This window comes from Bemisia tabaci, chromosome 4 (genome assembly GCF_918797505.1).
Source record: "Bemisia tabaci chromosome 4, PGI_BMITA_v3".
NCBI classification, from domain to species: domain Eukaryota; kingdom Metazoa; phylum Arthropoda; class Insecta; order Hemiptera; family Aleyrodidae; genus Bemisia; species Bemisia tabaci.
In genome coordinates this window covers 30,789,690-30,808,043 of record NC_092796.1, presented here as the reverse complement: position 1 = coordinate 30,808,043, position 18,354 = coordinate 30,789,690, and the positions used below count along the sequence as shown (strand labels likewise).

The 18,354-nt window shown below is 36.5% G+C and overlaps 2 protein-coding genes across 4 annotated transcripts in view; one reads left to right on the top strand and one right to left on the bottom strand.

Moving 5' to 3' along the window:
* Positions 1-1,292, bottom strand: part of LOC109036833 (octopamine receptor beta-2R) — a 302,738-nt gene extending 301,446 nt beyond the window's left edge. Inside the window, exon 1 of the mRNA XM_072299677.1 lies at positions 1,122-1,292. The gene's annotated coding sequence lies outside the window, so the exon portion shown is untranslated. The remainder of the gene's footprint in view (positions 1-1,121) is intronic.
* A 297-nt stretch (positions 1,293-1,589) lies between these two features.
* Positions 1,590-18,354, top strand: part of LOC109036496 (inhibitor of Bruton tyrosine kinase) — a 149,707-nt gene continuing 132,942 nt past the window's right edge. For 2 of the 3 annotated variants that reach the window (XM_072299674.1, XM_019050774.2), the window contains exons 1-17: positions 1,590-2,059; positions 2,913-3,098; positions 3,988-4,197; positions 4,397-4,600; positions 5,061-5,294; positions 5,758-5,891; positions 6,857-7,030; positions 7,868-7,995; positions 8,547-8,701; positions 9,382-9,513; positions 10,278-10,477; positions 11,555-11,665; positions 12,092-12,533; positions 13,752-13,879; positions 14,367-14,558; positions 14,909-15,081; positions 15,474-15,984. In XM_072299674.1, the coding sequence (XP_072155775.1) occupies positions 1,907-2,059; positions 2,913-3,098; positions 3,988-4,197; positions 4,397-4,600; positions 5,061-5,294; positions 5,758-5,891; positions 6,857-7,030; positions 7,868-7,995; positions 8,547-8,701; positions 9,382-9,513; positions 10,278-10,477; positions 11,555-11,665; positions 12,092-12,533; positions 13,752-13,879; positions 14,367-14,558; positions 14,909-15,081; positions 15,474-15,984 (3,467 nt within the window). In that variant the 5' untranslated portion in view covers positions 1,590-1,906. Of the gene's footprint in view, positions 2,060-2,912; positions 3,099-3,987; positions 4,198-4,396; positions 4,601-5,060; positions 5,295-5,757; positions 5,892-6,856; positions 7,031-7,867; positions 7,996-8,546; positions 8,702-9,381; positions 9,514-10,277; positions 10,478-11,554; positions 11,666-12,091; positions 12,534-13,751; positions 13,880-14,366; positions 14,559-14,908; positions 15,082-15,473; positions 15,985-17,523; positions 17,728-18,195; positions 18,305-18,354 lie in introns of all 3 variants that reach the window. The other variant, XM_019050756.2, reaches the window with a different exon arrangement.

Sequence of the window (18,354 nt, the reverse complement as noted above, 5' to 3'; positions counted from 1 at the left end):
TTCATGAACATGAACATGAAGTAAATGAAAGAGCACACAATGGTGCTTAGGTCCAAAAAAGTTAGGCTTGGAAAATTTCACTAGGAGAATACATTTTATACTTAAAAAAATAAAAAAAAACAAAAATTCATCCGTATCAAACCGATTCAGCTTGAGAGTGTGCCATGCAGCCATATGCTATGGAAAAACGCCGTGTGATCCTTCAGACGTTGCCAAATCTCCTCAGACAAACAATGAATTTTCGGAAAAATTCATAGATATTTTATTTCTTCGGATTTTTCAGCGAATTTTGTTCGTAAATTATCTAGGCTGCCTAAAAGTTTCAAGAAGTAATATTCATACCTTTCATCAGGAATTAATATATTCCGGGAGGAAATTTGGCACCTTTCGAGTGCATGTATAAGTACGGTGTTTTTTCTTACCACGGCAGCATGTGTCTTGGCATACCTCTGACCATTCCTGTTCAAGCTTATGTCGAACCTAACGTCCTTTCCAATACTTAAATATCCTTTTAATTTTGATGCATGTGATTAAACTAAAACACTCAAAACCCCGCCATAAGAGGTAATAATTCTAAATATTAACGCGCAATGACATTCGTTAAATCTGAAACTGCAGGTATCAGACCTGTAAACTGTGAAAGTGCAGAAGTGCATACCTCGGAAAACACGATTTTCCAGGAGTGTAAAAAAACTGTCTACATTCCTCTTTATTGATAGTAGAAGGGTAATAGTTCTTGAGGTAAATAAGAATAGGATGTTTTTTCAGACTCCATCAGCATTTTGAATAATTCCTCGAACTAATAGAAAATACGGCAGAAATGCCGAGATTCGCGTTTTTGGCACCAAGAATTCACACTTCATCACGAGATAGGGACGCATTTTAGCAATTACTATTTTAAACCTGTTGTTGGCGGATTTGGATCATTTAACCCAAAGACTGAAAAAAGAGTTTCACGCTTAAAATTCCATCAGATAAGATTTAGTTTGATCTCATATGGCCAGATCAATCATTGTATGATCGGAAAATGAAATTTGATCACGAGATAGGTACGCATTCCTGCAATTAGGTAATAGCGTTTTGAACCTGCTCTTGATCAGCGTTTATTCATAGGTACTTACCTAAAACTTGTACAGAAGCTTTACATAGCTGATCCAATTCCGTAGTCGTCAAAAAGTGATTCAGAATTCTTTAAAAAATTCTTTAAAAACACGAAGATAAAACACACTCACTTGCGTAAAAATTGTTTTAAAATAACGGGACGCGTTTCGGGACCTTAGCTCCCATCATCAGCTGCGACTGAAGGTATTTGTTTACATCGCCGCTCATTCCGCCAATTTGCTGGGTTGTCATGCCGGTATTAAAAGTGATTCAGAAAACTGGCTTCCTTGAGTAACTTGTACACCATAGGCAGGGAATTACCTAAATACATATTATATTTTGTCAAGTGGTAGAGTGTAACAGATTTTAAGTACACAGAAATTATTTACGAACACTTACAATTAGAGCAAAGCACTCAACCCGTTCGGCCCCACGCGGCAACATTGAATTTTTTTTGTAAGTTTGGCAATTTTGCTCTGTTGACACTGTTGACATTCGTGGTGTTATTGTTACTGTTGTGTTATCAGTATTGCGAATTCGGTCAGTGACAGTAATTAGTGTTGGTGGGTGAATAATTTACTCAGAAAATCAGAATTAAGTGCTTTGACGTCGGAATTTGCCATTAAGAAAATACCGACTGTTTTCACCACCAGTTTCAACTTACTTCAAGATTGATTTCTGTTAGTATCCTGAAGTTTTGAAACTTTTCTGCTCCAGAATAACCTCTTTGATTTTTTGTTTACGTTAGTTCAAATTTTATGATCGAATTTTCACAACTTCAGCATCAATTGGCTGTGTCTTTGCAATGCCCAAACACCCAAGAATATCATCTGATTGTCTCGAGTCTTGCAAATCCACTCAGCATGGAATTGAGATAATCAGCGCTATTACTCAGCGAGGCATCGCTGATCAGCAACTCGCCGTGTACCTGTACAATTTGTGTGCAGGCTTTAAACAGGTTTGTGCTTACAATTTCCAGTTCTAAACTGTATTTTTAACGTTTTTCATCAGACTCTTGGTGCATATAGCTTTACTGTCAACCATCTTAGACGAACGAAATATCGTTTTTTGAAATCCTATCTCCACTTAGCTGTTAACTGGGAAACAGAATTGCTGGAGGTCTATCTTTAATGCCTATTGCAATTTCCAATAAACAGAATGAATCTTCATCGCAATGCTCTATAAATAGCTCATATTTATGGCGAAAGTACTCATTTTAGAAGGTAAGTCCTCATCGAAAGATAGCACACGAATATTGAGGAAATAATTGTTTTAAAGCTGATTCAGTTCACTCTTTTGCTGTGTATCTCACCTTTATGAGGTTTTTTTATCCAAACAGGGTCAGATATCTGACAATGATTTTGGCAATTTCCCCTTTCAATTTTTCTGAATTTTACTGACAGTGTGTCAAAGCATTTGACCACTAGTTTGTTAGCATCATCCGAAGTTGCGCTGTCTTACCTATGTTAATGGCTAAAGTGCGACACCTCATACCTCCTTTGCGGTGTTTCAGAATCTTTTCTCCCAAGTAGTTTATTTTTGCAAAGAGGAACAAGTCAGCTTTATAGCTTGAAATTTATACAGAATATTCTACTAACAGAGATTAATAATCATGGAAGTTTTCAAATTATGGCGATTAGTTTTTCAAGGAAAAATAAAGTATGACTGAAAGTCTACAACATCGCAAACGGAGATACTAGGTCTCGCACTATAGTTTTTGATTACTCGACTGTAAGTATGTTGGAACATTCACTCTGTTCAAGTGTTGTTTCTGTTAATATTCTGATTAAGCTTTTCCTGTATTCTTTCAGCAAACCAATAAGGAAGGATGCTCGGCGCTTCATATGTCAGCATCCTGTGGCAGAGTGGAGTTATGTCGGTGGCTTATCAAAGTAGTACAAGCAGATATCAACAAGCCGGACCTAGAGTCTGGATTTACTCCACTCCATAGGAGCATTTTCTATGGCAAGCTTAATGTGGCTGTTGAATTAATTCAGGTGAGTAGACTTGAATTTGCCGAAGCCTTAGTTTCATCCTAGAAACTCTGAAATTGCCGAGAACTTGTGTCGGATAAGTTGGCAGTTTTTCTCTCTATTTGTAAGTAATTTCACTGCCATCAATCTGTAGCAATCAAGGGTTAACTGCAGATGGCAATGTCACTGCAAGGAGTTTCGTAAATCGGTCCAATACGGTAAAATTTAATCTTTAATGGCTTATCTGATATGAGTTCTAACTTCAGTTTCAATTTATTACTCGATTTTAATTTTTCATTATGTTCAAAATTTTATAATCTAAAATCAGTCATGTTTACCTTCGAATTTTGCATCTTACAAGAGTGAAGTTGCTAAAGTGGTCTACTGGCTAGTGTCAGACTCTGCTAAAATATATCCTCCAAATATGATTAGTGAATTCGTTTTTCTTAATACGATGAAGAAAAAACAGGTCACTTCTATGTGGAGGGTGAGGACAATCGTCAGTCGCAAAGTTCAAAGTTTACTTCTGGCAATAACGGATGCTAAATTCGACAAATATTCAAGCAAACTTCAATTTTCATCATCACACTGATGCATGGCTACATAAGCTACTTAACGATGTATATCTTCACCATTTGATATGGGTGATGTGCCAGTGTCGTTGCAATATTCGATGTCTAACATTTAGGAATGAATTTGGAGAGTACTCATAATTTGAAAACCTGATGAAAAATTGTATGCATTGGTAGAAAGAAAAAAAGTAAAGGAAAGTAATTTGGAATAGTGACAGGTAAACGCGTTGAGAAGAAGGTTGAAAGCCACCAATTTTAGTCAGGCCTGAGTAATGAACAGTACTCAGTACACAGTACTAAAGAGAGTAAAGTATTTATCCACTTTGTTGTTGTTTTTTCAGCTTGGGGCAGACATCTCTCTTGTGGATAAAGATGGATTACTTCCCTTAGATCATGCTCTCTTGGATCAAGAAGACTTGAGCCTCCCACCTTCTGATTTCTCTGTTTGGGGTAGCAATAACAATTATGTTTTGGGAATGGGCTCGGAAACTAGTCGCTCCAATCCAGTCGTTCACGAGTTTTTTCGCAAGCAAAGGATTATCATCAAGAAAGTAAGTGCTGTTCATTCAAACTTTTATAGAAATAGAAGTAAATCCATCAATAAGATGAGTTCATGAAAAATCTTTTACAATTTTTTTACTTCAGATCCAAATTTTATTAGGTATATGAAAGTATTATAGTTAAAAGAGCAAAATCCCTTAAAAAGGATATTTGAATCATGTAAAGTTAAGAGCATCCTTTCTTTTGCAGGTCTGTATCGACAAATTTCACTCAGTATTTCTGAGCAATGATGGGAGGGTTTGGGCTGCTGGGCACGGTCTTGGAGGAAGACTTGGACTTATCTCAGAGCAGACAGCCCTTGAACCCCAACAGATCAAAACGCAGCCTGCGGAAGTCTTCAAATCCATCAGCATTGGTCGAGACCATACAGTTTTTCTTGCTGAGTCTGGTGCAGTAAGTGCCCTTGCAATTGAAATTAATATGAATAAGTCATGAAAAATTCTTACAACAGGATATTAAAGTTCAATCAATGAAGGGAGTTTAACGGATATCAACAGAGTTTAAATAACATTATTTTGTTAAAGTCAAGGTAGAAAAAATGAGAAATCTTGAGTTTTCCAAGGAGTATCTCTTTTCATCAAGTTTTACGTATCAAACGTCAAGAAACATATCAGAAGCGCTATCAGAGCTTTGGAAATTGAAAAAAAGACTATTGATACTTATCTGACAAAAATTGATGTAAACGACCCAGAAAAATAAAACACACTCAATTCTAATTTGACAAAATGCTTATCAAAGCAGGAAAAAGTACATTTTAAGGAAAAACATTTTGTTCAGATAGTGGCTTGAAAAAACATTCACGACAAAAAATTGACTGCAAGCATGCATTAATTTATGTAATTTCCTTTTTCAGGTTTATGCATGTGGTTTGAATACCCACCACCAATTGGGCATCATACCTCCACCACCAAAATTAGTTGCCCCGCGTCGGATAAATTTATCGAAAAACTACACGATTTTAGGTGTTGCAGCTGGCAGGTTTCATTCTGTGTTCTGGAACAAGACTCTGATATTTGTATGTGGTCTTCATGCTGGACAACTGGGCCTTGAATTCTCAGACCGCCTCACAATTGATGATCCTGCACTGGTGAGAAAAAGTTTTGAGAAAATTTATTTCATGCTTGCTCAAGGAAAATCAAACCAAAAAATTCAGATCAACCCTCTGGCTTGAATCAGGTTGCTCTAATTCTGACTGTTTCTTCAATTTAGTTGCTCGTATTTTAATTGCCTCCTTGTTTACTTTAGTTCATCAATGGAGTAAAAACCAAAAAATCTGATTAGGGAAACTTCTGGGATTGTGGACCGATTAGATCGAGAGATTCCCTAGATTATTGCAACCAACCTTGACAGCAGGCCTATGTGAATCTAATCAACCTTGAAGATACTTTGAACTTGAATATGGCCAAAAACTACGCAGATTATCCTGGTTATTTAATCAGTTTCTTTTTTGGCTTAGTCATAATTTGAGTAAAAGGATTGATGTAGCTCATTAATACTCCATCTCGAGCACAATCACTGCATTGTTGTTAGAATTATTATTTCCTTTACAGGTAAAATCAATTCCGCTGAAATGTGGATGTGAGATCAGTCATGTTGCAACAAGCACCGGAGCAACAATTGTAGTCACAAATCAGGGTGAAGTTTACGCACTCAGTGATTACAAAGTCCAAAAAATATCATCTAGGTAAGTATGTAGTAACGACTGAACTCAAGAAAGATAGCTGCGGTAAAGTCAAAATTGTTGCTGGATAACTCAAGTCTTCCAGGACTTTCATGAATTATCAGTTGATTTTGAGTCATGGACATTGAAAAAATCGTATCATTGGAGCATCTCATAATTGCAGCACCTTAAAAGTTGTTTTTATAAATCCTGAATGCACTAATCCACATTTTGGCTACACCGCATCTTAGTTTGCCAGCCGTTTTCCTATTAGTCTTTTATATTTGCTGCAGCTGTGTAAGTAAAGCACTATACTCAAGCTGTATTCTGATGAGTTACCTTGGTTACTGGTCATCAGGAATATTAATTTTGCTGCAGCTGGCATTCTAAAGTATTTCTGCAGTAACCACTAATATTTAGGTGTTCAGTTCCAATGAATTGCAAGGCAGTGTTCAGAACTAAGTACATACTATTATACATGCTTCCATCAAATTTCTTGGAAAACAATGTATAAGTATTGAACATTTCTGAGTTAGAACTATAAGTAAGGGAGGAAGTAATGGTTTCCAAGTTAGTAAATCAGAATTTCTCATAGAAAAAGTCAGTTTTTAAGGAAACTAAGACCACACCCCAAAATGAATCCATTTAACTACAATAGAAAATATTTGAAACCTGAAGAGTGTTGTAGCTAAAAAATTGCATGCATGACATAGTGTACATTTTTCTGTACATTTTTACTAAACCTTGTGTTTTTAGCTTAAACTCTAACGGCCACCTCAGTCTTTCTAGGAGAGGCTGAAAAGTACAATATAGAAATGAAAAGAATAATGAATAGTTGTCAGTTATATTGCATTTGCACAGTGTTAATTATCAAATAAAATTATTCAAAATTATCATCCTTCACCGGGTCAGAATGTGCTTCCTTGTATCCGACCATCATAATTACTTGTTTTGCTCATTTGAGTTCGTTGTGTTGTTTATTATTGCAGGTTAAATGAAATCGTGGGGAACGTCCAGAAGATCTCTATTGTAGGTGGGCGTCTAGATCCTACCCGTGCTCAGCTGAAGATAAAAACAGACCAAAGCAATGAAGAATTAAAGCTTGCAATTTTAGGGGATAACTCAGTTTTTGTTTGGAGTGAAACTCGTCCCAATTTTGCCAGGCAAGATTTCATGTCTTCTAGTTTTGTTGCATATTTCAGCATATTTTTAATAAACAAAACAATAGTTTTAACCAATATGACTGAACTAACACATCTTACGACAAAATTATGATTTCATTAGGAGCTTTTTTAGACCCACTCATGTTTGGATGCTTGTAAAATCGACAATTAGTTCCAAATTAAATATATCGATGGTGTAAGACGGCAATCACATAACTCATTTGTGGTGTCTGAAAATCTCCGCCTCTATGTTATTTTTTTAAAGGAGAACAAATCGACATGATTCCTTGAAGTTTCTGCAGAATTTTCTTCGCACAGAGAAGAAAAATCACAGCAGTTTTAAAGAATTGCCATTAAGTAGTTTTCTGTTTAAAAAATAAAGTGTGATAGGAAGTCTGCAATGTCGCAAAGTGAGTTATGTGATTGCCAACTTACACTGTCGATATCAAGTAAACGATTCCCCACTTTATGTTTAAGTCTATTACAAGAGGATCAAAACAGCAAATATTTGTTTTGTCAGCTTTCGTTCAACTTAACTGAAGAGAAATTGAAGTTTTTAAATTTTTTTTCTGGGTGGCCAAAAAGTTCAAATTTTTCCTTTCGTGCCCTGTCTTGCCACAACTCTGATTTTTAAATGTAAAAGGTACAGTGAAAGCCCTCAAAAAGCCCAATTCCCCCATTTGAATTTTAGAATTTACTGTAACCAGTAAAAATTGAACAAACTGGTCGGTCAGGTTTGGTATTTTTTTGAAAAAAACACATTCAATAATGACTTGAAGTAAATAAACCGAAGTTACAATACAGCTAATTAATCAATGGATTTATTTTCCCTTCCAGGTGCCAGTTCTCAGTGAAAGTGTCAATGAAAATTGTTGATATCCACTTCAACCTCGCTCATTTGGCGTTGGTCTTTGACCTAGGAATTGTTTATTTGGCTTCTGTAAAACATAAGGGAAAAGTTAAGAGTAAGTCGTTTGTCTCCTGAACATCATATCAGTACCTCAGAGCCAAAAGGTATCTATCTCACATTTTTTAAAGAATAGAGTTTGTGTCAATTTGGAAGTCTCCACTAACAGTTCCGTATCTGTGGAAAATTTGGTAGCCCTATCTTACGCTGATTATGAGTTATGAAATTTCAAAAATTGCCCTTTACATTGGAATCAATGGGACCAACGTACGGCTATTCCCTAATATCTCAGAATGACGAAAATGGAAATAGGCACCTTTTGACTCTAGGACACTGATATTGGAAATCCTCTGAACATCAAACTTCATGTTTAATTATGGATATCTCGTCTCTACCACCTCTGTCAACAATGTAAATTTTGCAACAGCTTTTATACTAATTTTCGGTCGATAGAAAATCTGTTGGACTAGAAAACAAATCTTTAAAAACCTTGGCAATACAAGGAAAATCGCCCTGATTATAAATCAACTCCTAACAAGAACTCACTAAGATATACAGTATTTGTGTGATTTTGTATTATTAGTTATTTTTGCGTTTCAAAATTTTCAGAAACTCCTGAAAAGAAGAAACTCCTCTCCTCTCGGCTCCATCCAAATGTTAAACTGGATGGAACAATTTTCCTCAATTTGAAGAGGGTTCCAGGGCTTTACCGTGCAATGAATATTGTCACTGATCCTGAAGGGGAGAACTTTGCAGTGCTCCAGGTATGAGCTTGTATTCTTTTTAGACAGAAAAAAGAGGCCGAAAGTTTGTTTTTCATAATCTTGCCAAGACATTGAAAGTAAAATGCAGTAAAGCTTGCATGTAAGGAAGGAACTTATGTTAACAGAATGTGGGTAGTAAAAAAGTTTTCCTTGTATTTCTTTAAGAGTTCAGAGGAAAGTTAGCAGAATTATATGTATGCAAAAAAAAAAAAAAAAAAAAAAAAATTCTTTGCTAATTTGGTCATGACAAGGTAATTTTGTAGGTATAATTACTGGATCACTTAGCCTTTAAAACTGATGTACAAGATGAAAGTTCACTCTTTGGAGAAGAAAATTACTAAACACAATACTCAATACTACTCAACAGCAATTCTGTAAAACTGCTGTGATTTTTCTTCTCTGTACAAAGAAAATTCTGCAAAAACTTCAGGGATTGATGTCAATTTTTTCTCCTTTAAAAAAATAACATAGAGGCGGAGATTTTCGGACACTGCAAAGGAGTTATGTGATCACCGACTCACACCGTTGTTATACCTCATTTTGTCTGTGATTTTTTCAAAAATATAACTGTGAATCTGCTTGCTTTTCATTCCTAGTAGTTTTTTCTTGGTTGCTGCCTTATTTTACTCGTCAAATGATGAATCCAAAAATAATTTTAACATGGTACATTTTTCTGACAGCGGAGTCCAAGAAGTGTCTCCAAAGACGTAGATTTTATTGTTCCTATTGCGCAGTCGGAGTTTCCAGCTCTCATGGCTGATTTTCTTCGAGAAACAAATGAAATGGGCTCTCTACATGACATCGTTTTTGAGGTATGTATTTTCATCTGTAAATACATGTGTTAGATAAATTGGTAAATCAATGGTAATCATGCATTTAAAAACGAGGATCAAGTACCTACTGCTTTGAGCAGCAACTTTCCTGTACTTGAATACATTTGTGAACTCTTTTAAAATTAAAACCCAAAAAGTGGCCATCCTTCAAGAATGCTGTTCAAAATTATATATATCTCAAAGAAACAGTATTTTCATTTACTCAGTCTATAGTCTGTCCGAGATGGGAAGAACCGTGGATAGTCGGAATTAATTGCATTATTTAAAAGCAAGGGTGGCGTTTGAGCTATTGTAAAATAAAGACACTAGACCAACCCTGTATCACGGCGCACTGCACAGAGGGCTGGCTCCTCATGAGTTGCTTGCCACGCCACGCCGCGCCGCTCAGCACCTAGCACAGGAATTTTCGGCTTCGGGCTCAAATCCCGGGGAAAACCGCTCCGAGGCCCATAGACTCCTGTGCGGTGGCTGCAACGTTTACGAAACACCGAAAAGCGACAGTTAACGACGGTCGGGACACACCCACCCTGCAAAACGGTGCAAATAATTCCAAATTTCCCCGGTTCTTCCCATCTTGGACAGACTATAAGTTTTCAATAGAATATTGAATAAATATGTTTACATTAACCTTTTTTGCATGGAGCTGTCAAAGCTTCTCTCTGTACATTTTTCTGCATTATCGTCAAGTGTTTTTCTCTTCTTCTTTTTTTCAAAATGCTTTATTTTACATAAATTTATTCCAGGTGGGTCAGCAACGTTTTCCAGCACATAAAGTCATCGCAGCAGCAGGTTCTAAAGAGCTGCATAAGTTGATCAAGTCTCTTCCCAGTAACGAGGACACTGTGCATCTTTTAGACACCGAGCCTACAATTTTTGCTCAAATTTTAGAATATATGTACACCGGCTCTTGTAGTCTTCTAGTTCCTGGAAAGTGCTCAGAGAGGTATACTCTAAATTTTACGGTGTGCTATCAAATGAGAACTTGAAAAAATTTCAGGAATTCCGAATGGACTTACAGCTTTCTTACCTTTACAATCATAAAAATTGAAGAGTTTCCCTGTAGAAAGGCGTCTTTGGGCAAAAGCAAAACGCATTTAAAGTTTCTAGAAAGTGACTTTGCTTATTTTGGCCTTTAATTCCGCATAGTCGGATCAACTCATAAATATGATGGTTAATTTCCAAAGATGCGTCAAAGCTGTATTATTGATTTTCAAAATAGTGACTAAATGTATATGATGCCCTTCCACTGACAAGTTCTTCAATTCTAAAATTGCATCAACATGAGACTCTAAAACAATTAAAAATTGAAATGAACTTCTCTCAGAAGTCTTGTATAGTGGCTTCAAAGTGGACATGATTTTCACATTTTTTTTTAAATTTGAACAATTATTTTTTCTCCTCTTGCACCAGTTTATATTTTATAGTTTACCAGATTTTTAGTAGTAATTCACACAATGCCCAAGAACAACTTATCAATAATTACAAATGTATCAATTACTCAGTGGCGTGCGGTGAAATCTTGTTTCTCACTCACACGTCACCTGGATGTCCATAGGTAAGATGAAAACAGCTCCTTACCTGTTTTCATTACCTGTGGATCCAAAAAGCAGCTTGATAGGTAATGTTCTGAGTGAGGAACAAGATTCCACTGCAATTACCATGAGGATTCAGTAGTTTGACAATCTTCCTAGCGAAGAATACCTATTAACTACAAGGAAATGGAATAATAAATCTGCACTTCCACAAAGATGATGAACAGTGCAAAGGAGGGTTTAGTGCTGTTGCCCTCAAAGGCATCAAGGGTAGGGGTGTCTCATCTGAATTTTTCAAGGCTCATGGGGGATTTTGTCTTTCTTTCATGCGTCAGTTTTGCTCGACAGCTGCAAGATTACCAAGCAAAACCTATGTGAAGATGGAAAAGACACTGAATTCAAAAGAACTTCTCTACTTTAGGCATTTTCCTGTTCCTTCCTCTATATTTTTTGTAAATTTATGTCACTCTTCTTCCATTTTTACATAGGATAATGAGTGGCATTAATGTGGAAGGAAAATTCAATCCCATTGTCCTTCTCGAAGATACTGCTCGGAAACTGCAGGTATCCGAACTAGTCAAGACACTAAAGTATTATAGGTAAGATTTTTGTGATTCTGGTAAATGATTAAGCTTTTTTAGATGGCTCCCTTACTTCAAACCTGGTGAAACTTGCAGTTCGAACAGTAAAACCTCAATGGCTCAGTGGCACCCATTTTTTTAATTTATTTTCTGTAAGTATGTAGTGAACTAATTGTAAGACTCTAGAAACAGAAACCCTGTTTTGGAAATGCCGAAAATAGGACCTGTTTGAAACAACATTTTGGACCGGCTCCGATGATGTAGCCAGGTGGGAGAAATAGCATTTGCCGATTTACTGGACTCAGCTTCAGACATTGTCAACCAACTCAATTGGTGACTTCTGAAAACTACATAAGCCTCAAAATCGTTTTTACTGATAGAAAAAAATAGCCACTATTGTATTGACTCTTGTAAAGTTCTAATACATGTCGATTTATGTTGCAGGTTCAACAACGGATTCATTGTCAAAAAACCAGGTGATAAAGCAAAGAAAAAAATTGGTTACTGTTTGGAACCAAATGATTTCCGGCTGATATCAAAAAGCGGATCTTGTGCCTTGGAGAAGTCTATCCAAGAAGGTGATGCATACGAGATGGACCTACTCAAGTTCGAAAATGACCAGCACAAACTTGCCACAGAGATTCATCTGTTTCCGGGGCTGACTGCTGTGAAGTACTTAACCTCAAGGAGGATTTGCGATCTCAGCAAGGAACTGTATTTTGTAGTGAAAAATGAGTGTAGAAGTTCCTTCTCAAGGTTTGACTTTCCGGAGTATTATGACCTGACCATCGAGACCAGTGACAAGTGCAGCATCAAGGTTCACAAGTGTGTCCTGCTGTCGAAAGTGGAGTATTTTCGATGCATGCTGTCTGGTTCTTGGCGAGAGGTAATAATTATACATACCTACAGTAAAAACAAATTCTAGGGGGTTTTGCTTTTGATAACTCTTTTAACCTATTTGCATTATTTTCTTCTTTCTTTGCATTCACTTTTGGAAGAATATATCAACGGTGTAAGTTAGGGATCACATAACTCGTTTGCGGGGTCTGAAAATTTCCGCCTTTATGTTATTTTTTTAAAAGAGAACAAACTGACATCATTCCTTGAAGCTTTTTCCAGAATTTTCTTTGCCCAGAGAAGAAAAATCACTGCAGTTTTAAAGAAGTGCCGTTGATTAAAAAATAAAGGATGACAGGAAGTCTGCGACGTTGCAAACCGAGTTTTGTGATTGCCAACTTACACTGTCGATATGTATATTCTTAAGCAATCAGCAGGGGAGAAAAATGTTGGAACTTAGATCCTAGAATGTTGAAAATCTGTGTGAAAACTCTCAATTGTAGATATGAAGACTTTGGCTGTTGAAGCCATGTCTTTGTGTTACAAATTTAACATCTAAAGCATTTAAGCGAACATTTAAGATTTATAGAATTCCACTTGAACCATTTGTATTGAAGGTGATAAATAGAACCAAGGTGTTGTGGATATAATTCTGTAATTCACTTAAGGACCTTTCGGCTTACGCCATCATCAGAGCATTATTGCAAAACTTGAACATAAACATAATATCAATTTGAATTTTTTTATGAAATTTTACATACTCATTCATATGATGGTGTCAATATTAAAAGGAGTCACAGACAAAAAGAAAGCCGACAATGAGGTGCAGTGATCTCTGATCTCTGATCTCTTTTATCGTAAAATATAAACGAACACAGGGTGTGGTGCTGTTGCTTATTGGTATGTAAGATGCTTTGAGTGGTTGATGTGAGCAGCTGATTTTTTTCCATTTTAAGCCTCTCTAGTCACGTTTACAGCAGTATGGTAGAGCATGCTGTGAGAAAAATTCATGCTCAGTAAGGTCTATATCACACATTTGAAAAATCAATTAAAACACTAAACTTTAAAGTGTCCTCAGAGTGAGTGACGAGTGATATGGGTGCCAGAAAAAAATATTTGGAGAGATTTCAAGGAGAGGAAGTCTTCTAATTTCTAAATCAGATAATTTTTATAATTGAAATTTTTTCTTTAATTTTGCAGCTTAGATTTTAGTTTTAAAGCTGCTCTTTTCTCAATTAGTAATTTTTCAAACGGATATTTTTTTCAGATGACTGCTAAAAATTCTATTCGGCTTCCCTTTACTAAACCCCTAGTTGAAGGTTTACTTGATTACATCTACACGGAGCGTATTTTGAAGTCACCAGCTGATGCTGATGCTGCTGATTTTTACAAATGGTGCGCAATTTTTTCCTTTTAAGTTTTATTATACACTCTGTCTTTTTGTTGTTTTTGTTTTCTTTTGATTTGTGTTTCCTTACTACACAATTCATTACAGGCATATAGGGGGATAGTTTTTCAAAAAGTGTACAGATGCTTAATGTGAGATGTAAAAATGAATCAACCGCAAGAATGATAATTTGTCAAAATTAAGATAAACCAGACCTGTTAACGCACAAAAGCAAGCTATATTCCTTGCAGAAAGTGTCTAGACCTACATTTATCTGGAAGTGTGTGAACTATTGGTGAGATGATGTTAAGTGCTGTCCCAGAGCCCATTTAGAAACCATTTTTGTAATGGCTGTGTTCTGTTACATCGTATTTCCAACCATTCAGTCACTAGTTTGATAGTTTCCATGGATTTGTACATGGATTTTCATGTAATATTTTTAGCCTTTATATACTTGTTCTCGTGTATAACTGTGTATGTAATTTTTTTTTCCAGTTTACTTGTCATTGCCAATTTCATGTTACTGCCAGGACTCAAACTTCTGTGTGAACAAAGTTTGAGTAGCATTTTAACCTTACGAAATGTTGTCACCCTCCTGCAAATTAGCATTCTCCACAGCGCCCCACAGCTGAAACAGTTCTGTTTTGCCTTTATTTGTCAGAATATTGCTGAACTTTTGGATCTCAGGTAAGATCCCATTTCTTTTTATATTCCCTTCTTTAGTGACTGTATGTTACCATAATTTGTCAGAGCTCTGGCTGGGTTATTTCTGCCCAGATACCTTGAGAAATTCGGAATGGAAAACTGAGAGGAAGAGTGAAGTTAAGTTGCAAAATTCACAGAGAAGGCTGCATAAAGCTTGAGAACTTACTTACAATTTGGTCTGATGAATGTGAACTTCAGTTTTAAATTGCAATCTATTTTCTCTCTTTTATTGTAAACGATTTTATTTATATAGATGAATGTGAAATTCAGAGGGGATTTTTTCAATTTTTAGCTAGCTTTTTTATGCTGACTTAATTTGCTTGTGTTCTTAGGTATTTAGAAGCATTGGATAGTGATATTTTAAAAGAATTGACAGATGTTTATCAAGAAAGGAACAGGCATTTGTGCTGGCGGCATATTAGTCCATTTAGATGTGATCGGCAAATTTCTGAGATCATAGAATTCAACAAGATGTGTCCTCCCTTACCGTGGAATGTGTTTGAAGGTAACAGTACTAAACATCTTATTATTCAACTAATATAGCAAATATCTTAGAATTTATTTCAGAGTCAAAGGCCAGAAACAACAGCCCTTAGTGCTATTTGAAGAGAGGAGGAGTGGATTTCAAAGTATCATCTCAGCACCGTCAAAATAGTTTCTTTTTTTTTATCAGGAACAGTAATACATCAATATTAAATCAACGGTCTATAAAATAAGTTGCCTTATTAGAGTTTTCCAACAGTTCAAAGTGCTGTTAAACCCAGATGATTCTCACTATCCAGTTTTGAGCTGCAAGATGCAAACCATTTACATGGAGAGGTTTTGTTCTGCAGGCAGATTTCAGATTTTGATAAAACATCTTTTGTCAAAGAATTAATTTTAACCCCTTTTTTTCAGATGATGATGTTGTTGAGACAATATGCTCTCCAAAATCAGGAGAAAAGCCGCGAAAAAAACCACTGCCACGGACAAGGAAATCCAGCGGATCAGAATCGAGACAAAGGAAGTCTTCCAGAAGCGATTCATTTGGATCCAAGCAGAATGATATGGAGACGCTGTCAAGTATTATGAAGTCAATACGTTTGACTGACCACTCAGTGGAGACATTCCTTGGAACGCAAGCAACAGCTGAGGAAAATGAAGCAAGTTGGATAAAAATTGAGAAAGTTCAGTCGCGGCTGAGGCTTAATTCCATGGCGAAAAATGACCCAAATCTGCTTGTTCGTGGCTGTGAGATGACTGAGCTGGTGCCAGTTAGTAGATCTGCCCCCATCAACATTCCGCCCCGAAGTGAAGAAGTCTGTGATATCCCAACCCCTTCGCTAGAAGACAAACAAGCATTTCCATCTCTAGGTTCCTGTTGGAGTGGTCAAGCATCAGTTAAATTATTTAATCAGCCTCGAAGCAGGTAAGCACCAAAATTACTCATAATTGGATTACATTTTGCAATAAGGAACCACTATTTCTGGCCCATTTTATAAACAACATACATGCCATTGGCTTTCCTATGCTGATATGTGCTTTTATGGCGAGCCATTGACAGTGGTTCCTTATTGCAAAATGTAATCCAATTAGTATTTAGAGAAAACTCATCAGCTTTTATCCATTAGTTGTAACAAATACTAACGATGAGGAATGGAATAAACACAATCGGTATTCCGAAGGTAATTGCACCACGGAGGAAGGTGCAAGGGAGATACTGAGAGATCTGGCATCGATGCCCAGAAATTGGTCTGATCGAAGCATGTAAAGGGCGCTTTCTTCATTCTCTTGCTATCATGGGAGCTAAGCAGCACCTCTTTTTCCTCACTACTATCGTTACATCTTCGCATGCCGTTGTGTGAGACACCATGCTTTGCTTTGTAGTGTTTTTCAGTTTTTTTCTAGTTTAGTGCTATTTTTCTCCTGTTTTTTTTTCCTTTGTTTCCTCCCCCTTTACCAGGATGGGCTTGTGAGAAAAAAATAATTTTATTTTTTTGCATTAGTTTTTGATATGAATGCACAAAGATCGGGGCTTTCTGGTTCCCTTTCTTTAACATTCCCCCCTCATCCCTCATCCTTAACCTTTTTGCCCCCATTTTCTTCCTTCTTGTGATTGCAATCTTCAACAATCATGGACATCTAAAGCATTTTGGACAAACAACCGCGCCCTATTGGCACCCTGAGCACACAAGTGCATGCTTGCTTCCTTCTGGCCTCTCATTAAAAGGTAAGACCATGCTTTGAGCCTCAGCTTTTAGTTTTTTCCTCTCTCTTTTAGTGCATTTTTAATTTTTTTTCTTTGCTTTCTTTCATTATGCATTTGCAGTAATATTAAATTTTTATTTTATCTCTTTTAATGTTTGTATTGTATTTTTTACTACTTCAAGTGTTAATCCTGAGCTTTCAATTAGAGCCCCATTCCCTCTCAGTTCCCACTGCACAACCAGCCCAAGGCAACCAATATTTGAGACCATCAAATACGAGTGGCCTAGCCGGAAATGGAACTTGGAACCCCCGGGTTATAGAGCCAGCGCTACAACCACCACACCACGGGAAGCCGACAATTTGTCTTCCCACTATTGCTCTGAGCCTTTGTCTATTTAGACATGGCAGGAGCGGTAATATTACTGAAATGAAAAAAAGAATGCAATCGAAGATCCACAATTTTCTATTTTTTAGACCATGGTTTTGTATTACAGTAATACCCTAACCCAGTATGTCTTTTGTCTATTTAGACATGGCAGGAGCGGTAATATTACTGAAATGAAAAAAAGAATGCAATCGAAGATCCACAATTTTCTATTTTTTAGACCATGGTTTTGTATTACAGTAATACCCTAACCCAGTATGTCATTTGCCTCCAAGGTGGAATAAAAGACGAGGAGGGAAGAAGGAAATGCCAAAATTGAATTAATATAGCTTCCTCATTATTTAAATCATGTCTTATTTTTCATTACTTTTTCAGTGACTGGAAGAAAGGGAAGCCAAAGAAGACAGTCTTCTCTATCGGGGATACATTCGTTGAAGAGAGGAAGGTTGAAACGCCACCTGATCCTCAATCATTTCTAAGCGAATCCCCAGCATCTCCTAAATCGCCTTGGGGCTGTATTAACTCTCCAACTGATACCTCCTTGGACAGTGTCATGAAACAAGAGAAGCAAAGTAGCAGGTAAGAATGCTCAAATTTTTCAACCAATTTTGAACCATCTTATATCATTGCTCTTCTGACGTAAGGGCATATCTCCATTTGCATGCGAGCCCTGTCGTTTGTATAACTCCATGCTTGTCAGATCTTAAGTCAAATGGGAGATACGCTCTTACACTAGAAGAGCAATGGTATTTGAGTAGTACCTGAACCATTATCAACTTGTGTGAAATCCATGGCAACATTTGAATACTTCTTCTCGAAGAACATTTCTAAAAACATAAACTGACCAATTTACCAATAGAAGCATTTTTCCAATATTTCAATCCTCAGTGAAGAATTTTGGAAAATTTTGACTGAATGCACTGAAGAGAATTTCTTTTTTTTGAAAAATAACTGGCTAAAATATAATTTTCTATCCCAATTGAATTAAATGTAACCGTCGGCAAAAAACTCTAAAGAGAATTGGATCTTACTTCAATTTTGTTTCAGTTCTGGTTCGAAGGAGGTAGAAATGAGTTTTTCTGAAATAATCGCAGATGAACAAAAGAAGCGTGATAATTTAGAGAAGATGAGGTCCAAGCCTCTCTCCATGATTCAGGTAATGTACTGTTGCTCTACAATAATTGTTGAGTGTAAAATTCTGCGCAT